Source organism: Cervus canadensis, chromosome 22 (assembly GCF_019320065.1).
Source record: "Cervus canadensis isolate Bull #8, Minnesota chromosome 22, ASM1932006v1, whole genome shotgun sequence".
Classification (NCBI taxonomy): domain Eukaryota; kingdom Metazoa; phylum Chordata; class Mammalia; order Artiodactyla; family Cervidae; genus Cervus; species Cervus canadensis.
The window spans coordinates 53667570-53690016 of NC_057407.1; the positions used below are offsets into that span (position 1 = coordinate 53667570).

Here is a 22447-nt window from a genome sequence, read left to right on the forward strand (position 1 = left end):
TTTTGTGTGGTTCATATGATTCCTTCCTTCCATCCTCCCTTCACCCTTCCCTTTCTCTCTCTCTCTCTTTTTCTTTCTTAAATTTTAAACTTTTTATTATGGAAAATTTTAAATATATGTAAAACTAATATAGTGAGATTACACATACAAGTCATACAACTTTCACCATCATTAACTTTTGCTCCCATTCCCTCCAAACACCACTGGATCATTCTGAAGCATATCCTACACATTATGACATTTTATCTACAAATAATTCCATATATCTGCCAAAGATACTTACTTTCTCTTTGGAAAAAAAAAAAACCAACCCATAACACACTTCTAAGAAAGAATAAGCTCTTAACATCATCCAGTATTCACTCATTAGATTTTCTCCCATTGTCCTTTATAATAAATAGCAGGTGGTCTGAATAAGGATTCATATAAAGTCCATGTGCTGCGTTCGGTTGATTTAGCACATAAATGTTTTCCCACCTACAGCCTTCTTTTCCTTTATCCCCCCTGCAAGTGATCCATTGGAGAAACTAAGTCCTTTGTCCTGTAGAGTTTTCCACATTGTAGATTTTGTCAATTCCATTGAGAATTTGACTTTAAGTGTTCCTTTACCTCCCCGTCTGTTTTCTGTATTTTCTGTTTGGCTGTTAGATATTGACACTTGGGGAGATTCAGGTTGGAATTTTTACCAGGAAGACACCATGGGTGGCATTTTGCCCTTTAGTCAGCAGACGTCTCGGGCCCCCTTCTGTTATAATATTATTAGTCCATCTATCACAGAACTCTGCATCAGCCTCTCACCTCACGGACTTTGCTGCCATTTGTCATCGTTGCCTAGACCCACTATTTCATTAGTGACGTTCTAGCTAATTCTCTCATTCCTTCTTCATTTAGTGGCAGGCCTACTATCATAAACATTTTTGTTCCTTCATCCCTATTTAGTTACCTTAAGGAGCAGTTTGAGCAAGCCAAGACAGAATCAATATTTTATTTTTCCCCTTATTTACCAATTTTCACATTAGTGAGTGAATTACCAAACATCCTGAAAGACAGCCAAACAGTTTTTTCTTTTTAAAGTATCGTGAAGAACTCATCTTCTAACATGCTGGATGGATTTTACTCCACAGCAGTCATTATTATTTTCATCGTCCAAATTTCTGTTTGTTTTGACAATGAAAGTCCATGAAAGGGGCATATCTGAAGCTGAAGACTTGAAAAGGGAAGTGTTTAAAAAGTAAGAATTGCTTTAGGCACATTTTAAAGTAGGGCAGCAGGGTTAGAGTTGGTCTGTCTCGGTTTCCTTTCATCAGTTGAAACTTGAGCTTGGATTCACTGAGGACAGACCTTGCATCCATTCTGAGATCTTCATACCTCATGACTAGTTTCTTTTTCTCAGTTCTTCAGACCTAGTTTTTTTTTTGTTTGTTTGTTTCAAACTTTTAATTTGTGCCTTTACAGAGGTAGCAGATAGTACATCAACTCTGTTTTTCTTCTGGGATTCAATTCCCTGACCAACCACAATCAATTGTTTTAATTGACTGAGCTGTGACCTTTACCCTGATGCCGTTATAAAGATGGTGAAAGCCACAGACGCAGCAGAGGTTCTAAAGTGCTTATTTTAAAAAAAGAAGACTAATATGACCGCTGAATAAGTGGAGGTATTTTTGTGTATGAGGATTTGAAATGACAAACTTGTTAGAGAATTCAGCTGATTGGCAACACACAATCAATATTATTTCCACCGAGTTTTCTCATTAGCAGCATGAGATATGAGAAAGGGGAAAAAACATGGAAGGTTAAATCCAGATTACAAAAGTTTAATTTCTGGGTCTTATATTTGTAGCTAGATTGTTAAAAGGGTGAGGAAAACTCGTTAATGGGCTATAATAGCTAGCCATAGATATTTTTCACAATTGTCAGGATGTCATAGAGTTTATTCGGAAAGCCCCAGCATTAAAGACACCTTCAATGATTTTAGTAAATTGCTTTTTCTGTTGCTTTCAATGACTGATGTAAATTTGGTCACATTTCATTTAGGTCACGGGCATGACAAAGACATAATCCGTTGGTAGTTGATTACAGGACAGAAGCCCTGAAGCCCGTGGTTCCCAGGGGCTCTGTCAGCCATGGGCCCTGCTCCCAAGAGGCTCAGTGGACTGGATTCCACGGGTCACAGCCACCTCCCTACACGGCAGGTGGATCCACTGTGTACCATCCTGTGATTCCTGTGCATCTCAGCCTGGAGATGTGGGCTGAGCGTCCTTGCTCTAGATGGCCTCCATCTAGAAGCCAAGAAGTCATGTCTTTCTGTCAAAGGTCAGCTAAATTGGAATGAATCTGGTTCAAGCAGAACACCCCTGTTGTTAAATGGGACATAAAATATATTATAAGAACAAGTGTCTTTCAAGATAAAATTGAGGGGGAAAAGGACTCATCCTAAAATGCTTACTTTGACGAGTAAGCATTGTCGTCCCTGACTCCTGGTGCTCTGGATCAGGATTCTACTTTCACTCCCCACCCCCATCTTTGTCTGCAGATTTTCCCCTCAGGGCACACCCCTGCCAGCATGGTGGGATTGCTCTGTCTGGAAATAGCCTCGTGTGCTCTCTTCTGTGGGGCTGCCGTGCCTGCTGGGCTCGCTTGGCGGGAGTTAGCATTCCTGTTCCCACATCCTCCCTTTCCTCCCATTTCTCACGGTACCTGCTCTCTCTGCAAGATGCAGCTGTGGGCTAGATGAGGAGGAATAATCGTGGCAGAAAGACACAGGTCCTCTTCTCCAGCACATTCTAATAATTTTCTCTTATCATGGCTCTCATTTGGGGAGTGCATCCCAGTGAGGTTACTCTATCCCCCCTGTCACCAGGTTTGTCCCCAGCACACCCATTGCCTTGTAGCTACACTTCCTTCACCAGGAGACGAGCAGACAGGCCTAGGAGGCCTGCCCCTGGGGCTGTGGTCTGTCTCCCAGGCCTGTTCCTTCTTATTTTGGAGGCACTAAGGGGGCCCCCATGAGTCTCCCTGGGAAGGAGTTAGGAATCACACAGCAAGCCATTTTGCCATGGCAGTTGAGCTTATCCACTTTCTTTTTAAAATTTATTTATTTACTTGGCAGCACCAAGTCTTAGTTGCTAGCTTATTCACTTTCTATCTGGGAAAGCTAGAGAAGACTTAAGAAAGAAAATGAGAGTAGAGAGAATAAGGAGGCATGTGGAGCTGGGACAAAGGAGTCTATTATCATTGCATTTTCTATTTTCTTAAGCTATTTGTATGGCAGCCCACTCCAGTACTCTTGTCTGGAGAATCCCATGGACAGAGGAGCTTGGCCGGCTATGGTTTGTAGGGTTGCAAAGAGTCAGACACAACTGAAGTGACTTATCATGTCAGGCAGAGGCCATGTGATGGAAAAATGTAAACACACTCCTGAATGAATGTTTGTCTCCAGAGAAACCAGATCAATGTCCAGATGTATAACCCCTGTGTTTGCCGACCTTCTGTGGCGCGGATTTTCTGGTGACGGTGATGATTCTTGAACTCTGACTTGCGGGTGCTTCTTGCAGGGCGCAGCTCCGTTCCTGGTGTGTGCCACGTCCGGTACCACGGTGCTGGGGGCCTTCGACCCTCTGGATGAGATCGCGGACATCTGCGAGAGGCACGGCCTCTGGCTCCATGTAGACGTAAGTTCACCCATGTGCGCACATCTGTTAACCCTTTAGCCTTTCTGCAGCTTTGGTGGGAAGTTTTTCATGCTCTCAGGAGCTAGATGTGAGCTCTCCAACTATTTGTATCTAAATGTACATATATTTCTAATTGGGACTTCCTAGGTGGCTCAGTGGTAAAAAATCCACCTGCCAATGCAGGAGACACAAGAGATATGTGTCTTCCTGATCCCTGGGTCAGTAAGATCCCCTGGTGAAGGGAAATGGCAACCCAGCCCAGTCCTCTTGCCTGAAAATTCCGTGGAGAGAGGAGCCTGGTGGGCTGCAGTCCATAGGGTCACAAAGAGTCGGGCGCGACTGAGCGATTGAGCGCAAGCACGGTCATTTCTGACTGGGGAGACAGGCATGTCGTATCCTGCTGGGTAATAAGGGAGGGTACCCAAGACTCGATGGGTATTTTGGCTTACTTTTCCAGGTTTCCTCTTATTTCCTCTTCTCTCCTGGATAGTTTCCTTGAATCTACTGTCATTAAGACAACACAGTGTGGGGGACCCCTTCCACACTGCAGCCGAGAGGCTGACTTAGGATTCGACTCTGCCTCCTCTTCATTGTGACCCCAACTCGTTGGGTTTTGGTTTCGTTTGTAAAGAGGGAAATAAATGCCTGATGTGGTCAGTAAAGGATCTTCTAGCTCTAACGTTCTGTGATTCCAGTCAGCTAGAAAATGCCAAAAGCTACATAGCTGCACTGCATGCCGTAATTAAAACAGCTTTTGTCTGGATCTGTCATAGCTAGCTATTGGAGAGTGGTTTATACTTTTCTAACTTAAAGGGTTGGCCTTTCTGTGTGATTTAGTTGTATAGATCCTGGGGTTGCTCATAATATTGTTTTCCTTAATTAAAAGTAACTTAAAATTCTACTTATTCAGGGTTAAAAAATTGAGTTCAGCTGGTTGAGAATGCTTGTTGAGCTTTCTGACTTTCTTTGTGTGTGGATGACACCAGCAGCTAATTAGTTTGATTCAACCTGGTAGAAAGAACCATTGAACCCAAAGATGAGACTTCAGGAACTTTCCTCCAGTGAGTGAATGGTTCATACCTTCCGTATCAGACAAAGAAAGGACAATATTTTTGACTCACTGAACATTTGTTTGGGGCATACACCTACACCTAATGTTATAGTTTGGATGATTAAAAGTAAGTTTTCTATGATATAATATCAAAAGAATTCTTTAGCAACTCAAAGCTTTCATTAAATGTATACTAATATTTGGCAAAAGCAGCAGTAGTCATATGAAGCTCAGCAGAGTTACAGGTTTGATTAGTATGCAAATGGCAATATGTCAGGTAAATTATTTGTGACTTCTTTAAATGAGATTGTAGAATTTGTATCTGTTCACATTTCAACTTATGTGTTATTGATTTTTATAGACTTAGAAGTATAATAATACATTATGTCCTGAAAGGTAATATGAAGTGAGTACTTTTGTGACTGTGGAAATAGGGGCAAAATCAACTATATGAGCAGTTAAACATTCTACTCTCATAAAAGAAACATCAAATATGGATTATATAGTTTATGTAAAACAGAGTAACTGTAGAAGTTTCCAAATTGGAAATGATGTTAAGAGATTTATGGGGCTTAGAAAGAATTGTGATTGATAAGATGTGAATGAAAACCTCTCTAGATTTTTTAAAAATCAGAGGTTGAATTTTTTAAGGAAACCCTTTTATAAGGGAATATTTGAACCACGAAAATTGTTCTGTTTGCATGTTTATAGTATTAGATTAAATTTGACAACTGTTTGTGCGACTTATTAAAGAAATTGGCTCTAACACTGAGACAATACTCACTCACTCTCTAGTATTACAGACGTCATTATATTAATGAACATTTTAAAAAATTTTATTTAGTTTTGGCTGTGCTGGGTCTTTGCTGCTCCCCATGGGCTTTCTCTAGTTGCGGCAGCTGGGACTCCTCCTCATTGCTCTGTGCAGGCTTCTCATTGCCGTGGCTTCTCCTCTTGCAGAGCACAGCCTGTAGGCACATGGGCTCAATAGCTGTGGCGCACAGGCTGAGCGGTTCCACACATGTGGGATCTTCCCAGACCAGAGATTGAACCCGAGTCCTCTGAATTCTTAACCACTGGACCACCAGGGAAGTCCTGTTGAAAAAATTCTATGCAGGAACATGTAGCTTTTCTTGAAGAAACTTTCTATACCAAGTTTATTAATTTGAAAGATAAAAAATTAATAAAATTACAGTGATAACTTTGGCCTGTTTGAAGTTTTCTAGAGGGTATTTTAAAGGTCCTTTGAAATATTAAAAACTGGCATTTACTTGGGTTTCTTTTTAAAAATGAAATCAGGATTGCTTGTTCTGCATTTTCCTTAAAACCAAGTTGGCCAGCATGTGCACCGTATCTTATTATTTCGAAGATACACATATTTTGTTTACATCATTAATATACCTAAGTGGTATGTTGATGTGATATGTTTTTCTTTCTCAGCAGTCCACATAAAAATGGTTCCCTTGCATCTGATAGTGTCTGAAATTTGGCTAATCACAGTGCATTTTTAAACAACTGAATAAGAAAAACCTTAGTCGTGTTGAAAGTTTTGGCTGTGAGAGCCAGGGTTATTGCAGCCTCTGCCTGAGATGAGGATTTCAGGGTTGGTCCAGCTCTTCTCTGAAGCAGAGGCTGCAGCCACTGCAAATCCTCACCCTCCCAGCCACGCTTCCTGTGGTGTCTCCCCCACGTTCCATCCCAAGTCCTCGTCCTGGAGAAGGTGGCAAACCCTACACTTAAAATCAGAGGCTCTAGGAGCTGCCGTCTTTCCGTTCCACCTGCCTCCACTTCCCTCTCAAGATTAGCCCTCCAATTTAAAATTATTAAGTAGTTACTTAAAGAGAAAAGCATAGTAAAATGGTACCCGTGGTACCTAACTCAGAGGTCCATGATGGCATCCGTTGGTTTGAGGTTGTTGCGAGCTCTGAAATGAGGAAGTTACAGAGTGAGGCCAGTGTAAACATGACACCGGCATCGGGGTGTTGGGTCTCTCCTTAGTTCTTCTGAGGACTGCACTTGTGGCTGAGCTGTTTCTAGCCCTGCCAGTACTGTGCTGGGCTTAGTTGCTCAGCCATGTCCAGCTCTTTGAGACACTATGAACTGCAGCCCGTCAAATCCCTCTGTCCCTGGGGATTCTCCAGGCAAGAATGCTGGAGTGGGTTGCCATGCCCACCTCCAGGGGATCTTCCCAACCCAGGGACTGAACTCAGGTCTCCCACATTGCAAGGGATTCTTTACTGTCTGAGCCCCAGGGAAGCCCCCAACCATGCCTAACCACCCTGTAAACCAGTGAACTGATGCCTTGAAAGAGCTCCTGGGATTTTAAAACTGCAGTCCAGCTCAGTAAGACGGGCAGAACGTTGTCTACTCCTTGAGGAGGACGAAGAGGCAGAGGGCAGTGTGGGAGGCCCCAGGGGGCACAGCTGTGAGTTGGGCAGAAGGGGTGAGAGTGGTGGGTGTGGCCAGTCTTCCTGATCAACCCTTCCCCTAGTTGCCACTGGTAGGTTCTCAAGAAGTTGGAGGATAAGCAAATTGAGAAAAGCAGGCAACTTAGAGTTTAGCGTGTGTAAGAGAAGTAAAAGAACCTAAAATGTAAGTGATGTTCATGTTTGAGAGGGTCAAGTTCTTACAACTCAGGCCTGGGGAACCTCAGTTAGCAGGTTCAGATCAAGTTTTCCCAGAGGCTGAGGGCAGTCGCCTCCACAGCTCAGCTTTGGTCACACGTGGTCCGTCATGAATGACAGTGGGAGACACAGGGCAGAGACAAGAGGTTGACTGACAGTCCTGATCATCGGTCCTCTATCTGGGAATCTTTAGGATGTGCCTGTGCACCAGCTTTGGCCCACAAACCTTTGGGAACTTCTGGGGTCATTGGAGAGTCTAGTCCAGGGAAGCAGGGCTGGAACGTGAGGCAGTTGAGGTTCCTTAGTGTTCATTGGGCAGATAATTGTTTTAAGCAAAGGAGAGGTGAGCTGAGAATAAGGAGAGGAAAGGAACTCCCATAGTCAGTGAGTCTGGAGGAGGGGAGGAAGAATCAGTGTGAGCAATAAGAACGTCAGTTTGGTACTTGACAACCTCGTGAGACATTCACTCCCAGGGCCATGTAAGAGCCCAGCTCTGCAAGTGAGCGCCTCCTCAAGGGTGCACCCTGGGTGACTTGCTGTCTTGCGCCTGGGCCCAGCCCTGAATGGGAAGGCTGTGCTTGAGGCCCCTCTTCGCTGTCCACCAGTGAGCTCAGCTTTTGTGATGCTCTGAGAACCTGGAGACCTCTCATTTCCTTCCTCTTCCCATCTATGGGGCACGCAGTCTTGCCATTTCTTTCCATATGATATTGGGCTCTTTCTTATCTTTTGTTGGAGTTGTCAACATTGAAGGACTATTGTGTACTTTAGATTCTAAGATTTTAGAGTGTGTGGACTGTCTTTTGTCCACAGGCAACTCAATGAGTTACTTACCAGTTTTTTTATAATGTGGGGATTTAATTCCGAAGTGTCAATGGAGACCCATCTATTGCAATGAGGTTCAGACACCTGAGTAGAGTTGGTGATCAAAATTTCCCAGAGTCCATTGGGAACTCAGACCAGGGCTCTGTGACAACCTAGAGGGGTGGGATAGGGTGGGAGGTGGGCGGGAGGCTCAAGAGGGCAGGAACATATGTGTACCTATGGCTGATCCACGTTGATGTATGGCAGAAACCAACACATATTGCAATTATCCTTCAATTAAAAATAAATACATTTTAAAAAATTTCCCAGAGTCCATATTGGTTGATATCGACTTACAGTATCAGATGACAACTGGCTGGTAAACACATAACACTGAAATAACGTGGTTTGGTTTGTATCACTATCTCAACAGGCGTCTTGGGGCGGCTCAGCCTTGATGTCCAGGAAGCACCGCAGGCTCTTGCAGGGTATCCACAGGTAAGCGTGATTTCCCAGGCCCGGGGCCTTTTCTTCAGGCAAGGGGATCTCTCTGGGCTGTGCCCACTTAGGTGACATTTTGATAATAGGCCCCAAACTAAGTAATAGTTTTGCTTTTTAAAAAAAAAAATCTCCAAACAACAAACTCCCCAAACCACTCACACCGGGCGTCCTTTGGAGCACTGACTTGGACGTAAATACTGAACATACCGACAGTGGGTCGTAGCATTCTTCCCACCAGAAGAAGCTGAGTCTCCCCTCCTTACCCTGTTTTTTCCTCTGTTTAACGTAACAGAGCTGATTCTGTGGCGTGGAACCCACACAAGATGTTGATGGCTGGGATTCAGTGCTGCGCTTTCCTCGTCAAAGACAAATCTGTGAGTTTTCTTCTTGTGGCCTTTGGGCTTGGAGCGGGGGTGGGTTACCAGATTTGCATTTTTGCCTGTGTTTTGCGCCTTGGGCCAGAGGTAGATGACAATCTTTGGTAAGTGTTGATGGCATCAAATGGAAAGATGAATGGGCCCAGATAAAAGATGGAATACTTCAGCTCAGGTAACCTATGTTTGATTTAGGTGTTATATAATCTCATTAGTTACAGCTAAATGGTCTCTCTTGCCCTCTTTGGGGTTATATTTTAAAGCTCAGTTTTAAACATTGCCAGAATTTTTTTTTCCCCCTTGATTAAGTCCGGAATTTAAGTTATCTTGAAACTTCTCCTCCTTGAGAAAGGAGAGCAGATGTGTGTCACATATTAAATTGAATGCTTAATATGCTTAGCTGGGGCTTAACGGCCCATTTTTATGGGAGGACGTTGGTTCAGGGCTGATCTCAAACCCTGATTTACTAGAGGATTGCCTGTCTCAAGCGATTGGTACTTAGCTTCTGTTGGGACACCGGGGAGTGCTGGAGACTGATCTGGATCGCTGTGAGGCAAGCAGGCTGAGGTTCTTCTTGGTTAGAGGTGAAAACCCTCTGCTTTCTTTGGGTTAAATAAGGATCCTTGTGGGCCGTGGCCCAGGCTGGGAAGTGCCGCCTCATTCTTAGAAATGCCTCCTCAAGATCTGCGTGCAGCATGTGGGTGATCTTTCACAGCCATCTGTTTACACCTTTTTCTTAGGGGACTCCCTTTGCCAACGCTAAAGTCATTTTCTCTTTTTAAGGAATTTTATTTCCAACGACAACCGTATTGAAAATCTGAAATCTCGTCTTGTCTGTGTCATAATTTTCTTAAAGAAAATATTTTGTGGTATTTGCATGTCAGTAAGTGCCCTTTGTGTTTTGAAATGACCAGAGAGAATACTCGTCAAAAAATATGAGCAGATTCTGCATCTTGGGAATATGAATCTATTCTTTCATGTTTTATTAGATTGGCTACTCTGGACTGTGTTCAATGCCATTTAACTTTTATTAACTTAAGTTTTTAAATAATAGAGTGAAAAAAAATAAATAATAGAGTGACTGCATGTTATAACTGGAAGGTGGTTTAAGATTACTATACTATTTATGAACCAAAGAATATATTCAACTTGCCTACAATTACTAGATAGGACATTAGAGAGTTAGGAGTAAATCAGGTTTTCCTGTGGTCCAGATATAAGAACAAAAATACTATGCCAAGCATCCTTCAAGTACCAGGCATTTTACATCCGCTTTCTCCCTCAGCCAGTCGTCTGGATGACTTCTTTATCTGTTAGTGTGATGCTCTCAGGAGTGGAAAATTTAGACCCCAAATTTTATGACTCTTCTTTTAAATAACTTTCTAGCTTTTATAAATTTTTCTTGTTGAATGACATTTGGAGTGATTTAGCCAAGTATTGATTTACATTCATGTCCTTGAGGCAATTTAAAATTTTCTGGATCATCTAACTCTATAACAGTGGTTAAAAATTTTTTGCTGAAGAATTCATTCCTGGATCTCAGTGCAAACTAAAGTCCCCATGTTTGCTCACATGGCACGGATTAAGAGGTTAGGAAAATTGCGTTCACGGTGCAGAGAATGCAGCACTTTCAAAAGTTGTTCTTTTTTGATGAAAGACTGTTTTCAAATTAACTGGAATGCAGAGTGGAGCCGTGAGGTATGAGAGACGACCATCAGCTTAAGTTCTGTGCTGGGAGTTTTCTCCCCCTTTTGTACCTGTTTTCTGCCTCTGTTGTTCTCTCATACTTTCATTCACTATCCCACAACTAGCTGCTTCTTACAGAGATCAGGCACAGTACTGCTGCTGGGTTTAGAAACAGATGTGTTCCCCATAGTCAAAGAGCATATGATCTCACAGAGGAGACAGAGAGCAAAGTGTGCCTGCCTGTTGTTTGATTACTAATTTGGTAAGTGCTCTGAAGGCCATGTGGGAAATAGTTAATTATGTATTCACCAGCCATCATGATTCACCAGCCCTTCTCTCTCCTGATGCTCATCTAACCAGCCCCCCTGACAGGTAAGAGTCACCTTATGACACAGATATGACCTCTATGATGAGGGGAAAATGTGAAACAAGTGTTTTGATTTCTGAGAGAGTTGGTATACACAAGAGGAGAGCCTTCTTTCCCCTTTTCTACCATGAATGCAGAAACAGTGTTGTATCAGACCATGATGTAGGGAGCTCTGACAGCCACTTTGTAGCCATGAGGTTACATGACCCTAAATTAAAAAGTGACAAGCACAGAATAGCAGGACAGAAAAGGGGAAAGTCTTGGATGACATTGTACTCACTTTGAAAGTGCCCACTTCCAGACTTTTTGTGATATGAGGTACAAGTAAGTATCCTTATTGCTATTATTAATAATAAAACTTCTTCCACCAGGTAATCTATTACTTGAAGCTGAATGTTCTGGTATCTGAGACAGAAAACAGTATGTTTACTCAGGCTATAAGCAGACCTGAGAAGTTCCAGATGGAAGGAACAATATGTGCAAAGTCTTTAAGAAATGAGGGTCCTTTTTTTTTTCCTTCTTAATTTTAAAAACTGAAAGGGGTTCACTGAACAATGAATAATGCTAAGATTGGCATGAGATGAGACCAAAAGATTAGGCAGTGGATGGATCATGCAAGGTCTTAGAAGCCATTTTAACAATTTTAGATTCAATGTTTACAACAGTGTAAGAATTTTAAAAACAAGGAGTAATCAGGAAAGATTTCCATTTAAGACAGCAATTTGGAAAGGAACAGAATAGATACAAGAAGAGAAAAGGCTTGCAGTACCCAAACAAGAGCTGATGGTAGGGTAGATGGGAAAATGTGACAAAATTCAAGACGTATTTCAGCTACCAACTAGATCGGGCTGAACTCCCTGTTACATATGGGACACAAGGAGGAAGCAGGTGTCATGGTTGACTCCCTGATGAGTGACGCAGCCACTAAGTGAATGGTCTTATGTAAGGAGACAGAAATGGCTGAAGGAAGAGAAGATGCTAGAGGGAAATGTCTTAACTTCAGCATGGGCTATGTTACATTTGAGATTCCGGTGAGGGATGCAAAGGAAGGTGTCATGTAGGCAGCTGACATATGGATTCAAAGCTTGGAAAAGAGTTCTGGACTGGAAAACTAAATTAGGGATTTTTGAATGTAGGTGATGCTTGACATCAGAGTGGAAGGGCGTGCCTTAGAGGGAGCTTTGGAGTGCGAAGAGGATGGAGGTCTTAGACCTGGACAACTTCAGAACCTGGGTTTGGGATAGAAGAAGAGGAACCCACAGTGAGAGAAATTTGAGCTGGAATGGCCAGGGAGACAGCAGGAGGACTAGGAAAGGATGATGATAACAGACTCGAGAGAAGCATATTAGGAGGAGCGTAGCTGAAGTGTTACTTCCTTAGAGAAGATTCCCTGACTCACCCTGTCACCTCTCCATTACTCCTTCTCAGACCCCATTCCCTTCCTCTGAAGTGCTTATCACATTTGTGATTATGATTTCTCAAGTCTTAGCATTCCCTCCCCTAGGATATAAGCTGTATGTAGACAGGGACCAGGTCATTGTATTCACTACTGTACCCTGTATGCTGAGCAAGTCCTCCCAGAATGAGGTAAAAATTAAAACTCACTGAAAAAAAAAGAGTAATTCAGTAAATTTAAAATCCTCAACAATGTCTGCCTTCATGTCAACAGTAACTAGGAGTTTCCAACATCTCCCCTACCCCAAATTATGCCTTCTGAGCGCTTTGAGCTAATGGTGGTTATAATGACAGTTGATGAGCTTTATTGCCTTGGTCCTAACCCAAGGGACTTCCCTTGTAGCTTAATTGGTAAACAATCTGCCTGCAATGCCGGGTTCAATCTCTGGGTTGGGAAGATTCTCTGGAGAAGGAAATGGCAACCCACTCCATTATTCTTGCCTGGAGAATCCCATGGACAGAGGAGTCTGGCAGGCTACAGTCCATGGGGTGGCAAAGAGTCGGACACGACTTAGCGACTGAACCACCACCACCCAACCCAAGGCTTGAGCGTACCTCTAGCAGGTAATTGACGAATAGCGATTTTAATTTGGACTTACTTCTCCAGTTAATGGAAGGGGGTAATTCTAGTTAAAGAAAAGAACAAATTACTTAGTAACATACTCCTGTTAAGGGAAAAACGGATTCCCTGATTTGTACCCTCAGAGCCATAACGTTCACACTGCCAGTTTCCTGACTGACTAGCTTGTAGCGTTTGCATTTTTAATTTCCTGTGTCTGTGAAGGAGGCTGCCCCCAAAACAAAGCAGAGCTGTTACTATCCAAGGTGTACCGTCACTAGCACTCTGCGTGATAGCGATAAAAAGAAAATCAGGGATTTAAAGAAACCTGTGATTATAAATAAGTTGACTTTAGATGTAAATGCTGGCTCTACACGGTTGTTTCGAATCAAAGACAATTTTGATGCTTTGATCTAAAATAAAAGGCATATTCTAAGAATCAGATGCATAGATGGAGAAAAATCTTGGTATTGGCTTTTTGATTTTTAGGTTTATTGGAAGAACTTTTTAGTGTAAAAAATCCGACAGTTATATGAAGATATGAAACATGATAATCAGAGGACTTTTTCAGTATGAATTATTCCTATCTGTTTCAACTTATCATTGCCATCCAGTACCAACTCACAAGGACTTCCTGTTTAACCTAGCAGCTATAGATGGTTAAAGGGACATTTTTTTTTCTTAAAAAAACCTATGTAGATAATAAGGATTTTTTAAATGTCTATTTCTATGTTTATTTCAGAAGTAATTCACATTTATCATAGACCAGAATCAGAAAATTCAGATAGGGAGAAGGATGAAGAAAAAGATGCCCTTTACAAATATCTGAAGATGCATATTTTGTTATGCATATTTATATACTTAAAAATGGGGCTTCCAGGTGGCACTAGTGGTAAAGAACCTGCCTGCCAAAACCTGAGATGTAAGAAACACAGGTTTGATCCCTAGGTCAAGAAAATCCCCTGGAGAAGGACATGGCAACCCATTCTAGTAGTCTTCCCTGGAGAATCCCGTGGACAGAAAAGCCTGGTGGGCTTCAGTCCATAGGATCTCAGAGAGTTTGACACAACTATAAGTGATTTAACATACACACATATTTAAATATACATTTGTATTTACCTAATATAAAAACATATTTTGATTTTAGCATGCCTGTTCTCTTTCATAAAATTGTAAATATTTCTCCATGTCAATCTGCATTCTGTACATTTTCCATAGCGGCACAGTGTTCTATCATTTTGATATTTGGTAATTAACTGGACTACCTCCTTACCACTGACCAACTAGATTGTTTTGATTTGGAGCTAATGTAGATATGACTGCTATTTTTGAGGCTAAATCTTCGTCCGTATTCTCCATTTTCCCCTAAGAATAGATTCCTAGAAGTCAAAGAGTTGTGATCATCTTTCATGATGTTTTCTTATACTTCATTTCCTAATTTTTCTTCTAAAAAATTGCCTGCTTTCTCCCTAGCAGAGGGTGAGCGGGCATGTGTGTCTGTGTGTGTTAGCCTTTGACATCGCAAGAGGTTTTAGCTTCGTCGATTTGATAGACAAGACATCTCTACACCCATACTTACAGACGCACAACGATTTTCCTCCTCATTTTATCCAGTGATGTGCTGTATCTCCTTCTCAGGGATCTTTAGCTGCAAGTATTGACATGCAGGGCTGGGTTTCCTAGGTCTCAGATGTGGGGCCTTGGAGGCAGGCTTGCAGTTCTTTCCCTTTCATCTTCAGTCTGCAGGAAGTACACGATGATACTAGTTTTTCTTTAGAAAGAGAAGTAGCAGAAAGAAGAGTGGTAGGAAATCCATTCGGAAAACACACTCATTGGCTTCCCAGGTGGTACAGTGGTAAAGACCCGCCTGCCAATGCAGGAGACACAGGAGACATGGGTTCGAGTCCTGGGTCGGGAAGATCCCCTGGAGAAGGGAATGGCAACCCACTCCAGTATTCTTGCCGGGGAAATTCCATGGACAGAGGACCCTGGTGGGCTATGGTCCATGGAGTCTCAAAGAGTCAGACATGACTGAGGGGCTGAGCACACACACTCGTTGAAGGTATGCTGTGGGCCCAGCACTGCTAGGAAGGGAGGAAAAATGGGAAAGGAGACAAATACCACCTACCAGTGTGATGCCCAAGGAAGGCAGGGATTTTTCACTTGATACCACTCCTGAGAAGTGTGTTCCCTTGGACCGATTTCAGTTTCTATCCTGAATGATCTTTGATATTGCAAAGGACTGCTATTATATGCCATTTCAAAAAAATTGTGCAAGAAAAGAAAAAAGGGAGAGAACGTGATTTATCAGAGAAACTAGAAAAAACTGTCTGCCTTTGTGTGGATCTCTTCTTTGGCTCTGATTTTGCTTTGTGGAGTTCCTATGGAAGTGCCTTAAATAGTTTGAAAATACTAAGCAATCTGCGCATCAAATAATTTTTTTTTCTCATGCCAGAGAACACTAACACTTCCCCTACACATGTACATTGTACGTTTCTTTGAAATGACAGCCCCCTAGCTAAGGAAGCAGGAAAGGGGGAAGGTGGGTGCTTAAAACTGATTGGAAACAAAGAAGCATTTGACTGGCAGGAGAGACTTGGGTCTCCTGGGCTTGAGGTTGCTGCGGTCATTCTTCAGATCTGGGAGACTGTTGCCTGAGCTGAGAGAATTCTTCAACTTTTCAGCAAGGTTGAGAATTCCATAAAAGCAGCAGAGTACTTCAAATTCATGGTCGGTAAATAGACCTTTTTCTTTTTAATTGCTGAGTTTTCTTTAATTATAATGAAAAAAGTTAATTTTTTCATGAGGCTTTTGGAAATTTGTGCATACATGTTTATCTATGTATGTACCACATTTTAAAAACCTCACATTGTGTCAATAGTCATGACAAACACCCTATCATGTTTGCTTCCCTTCCCCACAAAGTCAAGAGAGATAATAATTCATGTTAGAATTGCATGTGTTTAAAATCCATCATATCTTTTTCCATTGAGCAGACCAATAAAATTGGGTTTTAGGATTTATTGGGTTCGAATTGCAATTGTCATTAATTTTAACAAGGGGATTTGTAGCATGTTTCAGGATTATGCCTCAAGGAACCTAATTCCCTGGTGAACCATAGCCCCGAGGGATGTGTTAGTGCCTGACCAGGATTGTACTATCTGATTCCATCCAGAGTTGCCGTCGTGTCATGAACGGGCACAAGTCCCGACAGAGAGCTTATCTCTTGGTCTTGGAATCATCTGTATGGAGTGTGCGTGCTAAGTCGCTTCAGTCATGTCCAACTCTTTGTGACCCCATGGACTGTAGCCCACCAGGCTCCTCTGTCCATGGGGTTCTCCAGGCAAGTATACTGGATTGAGTTGCCATTTCCTTCTCCAGGGGATCTTCCCAACCCAGGGACTGAACCTGCATTTCTTACATCTCTTGCATTGGCAGGCAGGTTCTTTACCGCTAGTGTCACCGGGGACTCTGGAGAGCAGAAGGAGTTTTATTCATTGCTCTTGACACACTACTTAGCACAAAACCTGACACTTGATTCATGCTCAATAAAAAGATTTCCCAAAGTGAGCTTGCTTTGTGTCTTTTCCCAGTACCATCAAATGGTAATGTTTTAAATGTGTTACCTACAGTAGATCCTTTATCATCACAACCTGATCTCTTCAACTCTCAAAGACTGTCCCTTCTTGCTGGTACTTAGAATTTTTCTTTGATGGGATGTAGAAATTATTTGTCTTGTACATATGGTTTGAGATATCCATTATCTCCTTACATCCTCTTTCACAATGATGCTTAGGAAAACTCTCCCCTAAACTGTGCCAACATTTGGCCTTTTGTCTCAATGCCTCAGAGACCAATAATAAATCAGTGACTCATGCTTTCCTCTTTGCAGAAACCATATTGTCTTTCCCCTAGAAAGTTATTTTTGTTTCAGTGTCTAATGATGCTGTACCTCATTGGATATTGGACAAGCGGAAGAGAGACACTTGCTTCCCTAAGGCTCCCAGGTCCTCCCTTGACCCCTTCTAATGAACAGAATGACATTCACAATCTGCCAGGGTGATAGTGGTGCCTGTTTGTAATGTTGGACCCAGCATCTTGGCCAACGGTTTTCCAATTTCATCCTTGAGTTCCTTCAAACCTTTGGGTGGCTGCCACCTCGTCCTGCATTAATTTCATCAGTTTGACTTGAATGAGTTGGGATGCTGCCCATGGCTGAATTTAATATCATCTGCCTGTCTATTTCTGGAGAACCTGAAGAGTGTGGGAATCTCTCTGATATCCTTCCAGGTAAAGAACTTATTCTTCATGACAGCCATCCCATGTCTTTGGGACCGCAACCTTTGCTTCTCTGCCATTCATCACAGATAACTTCAGATTTGCTAAAAAATGACCATGAAGGGAAAAATAGGAAATTCTACCATTGTGTCCTTTTGTCATCTCTAATTTGACAAAAACTAGCAGTTGAAAATGTATCTCAGAAAGAAGATTCTACTTATGGATTGAATTTTTTTTTTTCTATCCTAACTTGTAACAAAACTGATCAGGGTCCCATAATACAGGAAGATTATATGTAAGTTAAAATCTAAGAAAAATGGGAAATATAAGGATTAGGGTATAAAAGGAAACCTGGAAAAACGCTAATGAAAAAATACATGCCTTAAATAGCAAGCTTCACCTGCCTCAGTGGGGTAGGCTAAAATTTGATTTTAGCACTTTTTAAAAGATTCTAAGCATCTGTCTTTTTGCTTTTATTTTTGTTTCACTATTATCTCACTACACCAAGGCTTTCTCTTCTATTTCTACTCTCTGATATGACACTTGAGGCCCTTTTGACTTCTTGGCATAAATTGTTCCATTTGTTTTCCTTTGCACAATTCTAGCTGTCATATTTGTTGTTTTCCAAGGAAGATAACTAAAAACATATCTGACACTCCTAATTAGGCTTTCTAGCTTTGTTGTTTCAAGGCCAAACAATTTCAGAGAGTCCATTTTTTTGTGTGTATGGGGGTTTTTCTTTCATGGCAATTCAAAATGCTGGTACCAATACATGTGAGTAAGAGAGTATTTTTATTTTGCAGAAAACTCAGAGGTGGTAAATAAAGATTAATATAGATTTTTAGTCATTGTGCTTAAACCCTAATTTGTACAGAAATTGTTACTGGCATATAATAAAGGAATTAATTGTAGACCAAATCAAAAAACAGAAACCCTGAAAAATAATCACCATATTTTCTATATTGAAAGAGCATATGATCCCTGCATGCAAGCACACATGTGTTTACTCAACAAACATACTTACCTGTAGGTCAGTACGATGGTGGTGGAAAACTGTAATTGAGGGAGTTTTGTTAATTGCAAAAGGAACCAGGATCTTCTCTGATAGTTCATTCTGAGGGCTATTTGGGAGGTTAGAGGATACTGATCTTTTTTCAATTAATTATTATGAAATGTAAGGAAAATATAAAACATGCATGATACATATATAAACAGCTTAAATTTATTTTTATGAAGAAGAATAATCAGGTGATTCCATACAGATTAAAACAAAGATCATAAACCCAGGAATTCCCCTGTTCTTGATACCAACTTTTTTTTTTTTTTGATACCAACTTTTCAACTTTTTTCTTTAGTTTTGTTTTGCAGTTATATATTCTCAAATAATATATATACATACTTTACTTTTGCCTTTTTGAGATTTATATAAATGCAGTCATGCAGGATGCATTTTTTGATTTGGTCTTGTTGTTATTACTGAATCTTACCTTATGTCTATAAGAATCACTCCATGTCACATAATTGGAGGATTATTCATTTGCGCTGTTTATACTATTCCTTATGAACATATCACCATTTGTTATCCGTTTTGCTGTTGGTGAATATTTGAGTTAGTCTAATTGGGAGCTTGTACAAAATTATGCTCTGAACATTTTTTGTGCATGTCTTCTATATCCCTGAGATGCTGTCTGGTATAATTTTCTGTTTTCTTGAAGATTATATTTAGGCATTTCTTAATGAATCAAAAGGTAATTTCATTTTTTCTGGCAATAGAATTCTGTCAGCAATTTTCCTTTAGAACTCTAATGTCGTTTTTTTCCTCCTTTGGGTCTTTTGGTGTTGTGTATTAGAAAGTTAACTACTTAATTAATTCTTTTAATGGCAAAATGACTCCTTTTTCTAGCTTTCTTTAAAATTTTCTAACTTTCTTTACTTTCTGCCATTTACCTATAATGTTATTGATATGAATTTTATTTGGTTTTTGTCACTGGGACTTCACTGACATTCATTTGGGCCTCTCAAATGAATGTGCAGAGTAACATATTTCATAGTTTTTTAAGACTCTCCATTTAATTACTGACCCGACCTCCCCTTCTTTCTTTGCGGGCTCTCCAATTAAATGCGTATTATACTCCCTTACCACTTCTTCTCTTACTCTGTTTTCTAAATTTCATAACTTTGTCTTGCCTTGCTCGCTTCATTGTGGAGAACTTTAGGGCCTGTTTGAAATCCAATAGTCTCTCTTCACCTTTGTCTAATCTACTGTTAACACTGTCCCTTGAGTTCTTCCTTTATTATTGTCTTTCCAGTTTCACAGCATTTAATTGCATCTTTTTCACATATAGACCATCTCTGGGTCCTTGTTGATATTAAGATCATCTTTTATCTTCATGCACATTCTGATCATAGATTCACAGTCTGCCTCTGCTGACTCCAGTATCTGGATTCCCGCAAGCGCTGTGCCTATTGTTTCTTCAATCTATGAGACCTGGCTCTTCTAGAGAGGCACCTTATTATATTCTTGATGGTTTACTGAATATTTTATTTAAAAATTTACCTTCAGGAATAATTTGAAACTAGAAGTGAAGCTCTCTTCCTTTATAGAGGGTTTTATTCTCATTTTGTGGGCATCTAGGGAGATTAGCAGTCCAGGACCAAGGCTTAAAGATTCTTGAATCTTCAGAGTATAACTTTGACTTCTCTTTCCAGTGGAGACCTTTGGGTCTTAAACAAGAGAAACAATTGCTTTAGTCCCCTTGTTATACTGACCGCTTTGATTCTCTGTCCTGAAGCCCGTTAACTGGCTGCTGGGGAGAAGTGATGGTGATACCCTGGGTCCCCACACGTGGTGGCCACACTCTCCCTTCCCTCGCCCCCTCCCTCCCCACCTTCTCCCCACACTGCCCCTTCTCCCCTCCCCCCCATCCTCCCCCTCCCCTCCCCTCCCTCCTCCCCTTCTCTCCTTCCCTGTCTCCTTCCCCCTTCCCTCCTCTCTCCCCTCTCCCCTTCCCTCTCCCCTTCCCTCTCCCCTTCCCTCTCCCCTTCCCTCCTCTCTCCCCTTTCCCTTCCCTCCTCTCGCCCCTCTCCCCTTCCCTCTCTTCCTTCTCTTCCTTCTCCCCCCACTTCCCCCTCCCTTTATCTCCCCCTCCTCTCCATTCCCCCTTCCCCCCATTCCTTCTCCCCTCCCCTTTCTCTCTCCCTTCCCTCCCCACCCCTCCTTCCCTCCTCTCTCCCTCCACCCTCCCCTCTCCCCTTCCCTCCTTCTCTTCCCTTCCCCCTTCTCCCCTCCCTTCCCTCCTCTCTCCCCTTTTCCTTCCTCTCCCTTCCCCCTCCCCTTTCCCTCTCCCTTCCTCCCTTCTCTTTCTCCTTCCCCCTCCTCTTCCCTCTCCCCCTTCTCCCCTCCCCTCCCCCCCTTTCCTCTCCCCTCCCCTTCCTCTCCCCTCCCCCTTTCCTCTCCCCTCCCCTCCCTTCCCCCCTTCTCCCCTCCCCTTCTCCCTCCCCTCTCCTCTCCCCTCTCCTCTCCCCTCCCCCTTCTCCCCTCCCCTTTCCCTCTCCCTTCCTCCCTTCTCTTTCTCCTTCCCCCTCCTCTTCCCTCTCCCCCTTCGCCCTCCCCTCCCCCCTCTCCCCTTTCCTCTCCCCCTCTCCCCTCTCCCCTCCCCTTCCCTCTCTCCTCCCCTCTTCTCCCCTCTCCCCATTCTGCTCCCGTCACAGCTGCCCTCCTGGATCTGAACCTGTCCCTGTGCTCCAGGCACCTCTGGCTCCCCTCTGAGCTCCACTTCTGCCTCTCCTGTACATCCTACATAAATAAAAGTTTATTTCTGCTTGTGTAGGTATGCAGTACTTTTATTAGATGCAGTTTTTATATTTTTCCAACCTTTGTGTTATTTTCAGTAGGAACATTTCACGTTCATCTAGTCTTTTATTACTAGAATTGGTATATGTCAGGCTTTGGCTTTTAATAATCAGCTGCACTTCAGTGCTGCCAGTGGGGATGAGCGTTCATTGATTTACTCACCTTTTCATTCAGCCTGCAAATGTGTGCAGCCTCTTTATGTGTTGTCAAGTAAGACATGCTGTGTGCCTTAAGTAAACTCAAGGGATAGTAGGAGAAACAGATTTTAAGCAAATAATTAAAATATATAAAATAAATCAATAAAATATAATATTTTTATTTATGTTACAGAGTAAAAAGCGATTGTTTTGTAAATGTAGATCAAGTGAAAGTATAACCCTCCTGAAGAAGCTGGTTTAGAAAATTTAATTGCAACAGAGGTAACTTTTAAAATGGTATTTTCTGTCCATTTTTAAAGCAAAGATCAAAATAACATTGTGTCAGGCATGATGAGGAATAGAAAAATCATTCGTAACCCACCAACCAAAGTTAAATCATTAAAATTTTTATTGATAGATGAATATTTATATATTATTTTATCTATATTGATGTAGTCATATATTTTGCTTCTATAAAAATATAGAATCTATAGAGTCTGTATTTTGCATCTCCTTTCTTTACCCATTCCTACCACCATCATGATGGAAAAAACAGGGGTACTTGGGCTTATGAAATCTTGATTTAAATTTACTCATTTGTTAAATGATGACCACCATTATCTTACCAGATTTTGTATTAGTTCTGAGACTTTCCTTGCATTTTCTGAATATATAATACCAGTATATAACTATGACTTGCTTTCTTTCTAATATTCTAATTTATTTTGGTTGCTTGATATAAGTTGCAATTATGATAAAATCTTCAAAACTATGTTCAGTAGTAATAGTAAATAGAAGGCGTTTTTTTCCTTCTTTGTTATTTTATTAAAATTGCCTTAAAATATATATTCTTTATAAATCCTCTTAAGAAATGACTTAGGGATGACTACTGAATTTTACCATGTCCCTTTTTAATATCTGATCAGGTAGTCCTAGGGCTTCCCTGGTGGCTCAGGTGGTAAAGAATCCGCCTGCAATGCAGAAGACATGGTTCGATCCCTGGGTTGGGAAGATCCCCTGAGAAGGAAATGCTTCCCACTCCAGTATTCTTGCCTGGAGAATCCCATGGACAGAGGAACCTGGTGGGCTA

At 41.7% G+C, this 22447-nt stretch overlaps 1 protein-coding gene across 4 annotated transcripts in view; it reads left to right on the forward strand.

Moving 5' to 3' along the window:
• The window catches only part of GADL1 (glutamate decarboxylase like 1), a 180708-nt gene that overhangs the window by 54976 nt on the left and 103285 nt on the right, over positions 1-22447 (forward strand). For all 4 annotated transcript variants that reach the window (XM_043442939.1, XM_043442938.1, XM_043442940.1 and 1 more), the window contains exons 9-11: positions 3555-3671; positions 8581-8645; positions 8941-9022. In XM_043442939.1, coding sequence (XP_043298874.1) covers positions 3555-3671; positions 8581-8645; positions 8941-9022 — 264 coding nt within the window. The remainder of the gene's footprint in view (positions 1-3554; positions 3672-8580; positions 8646-8940; positions 9023-22447) is intronic.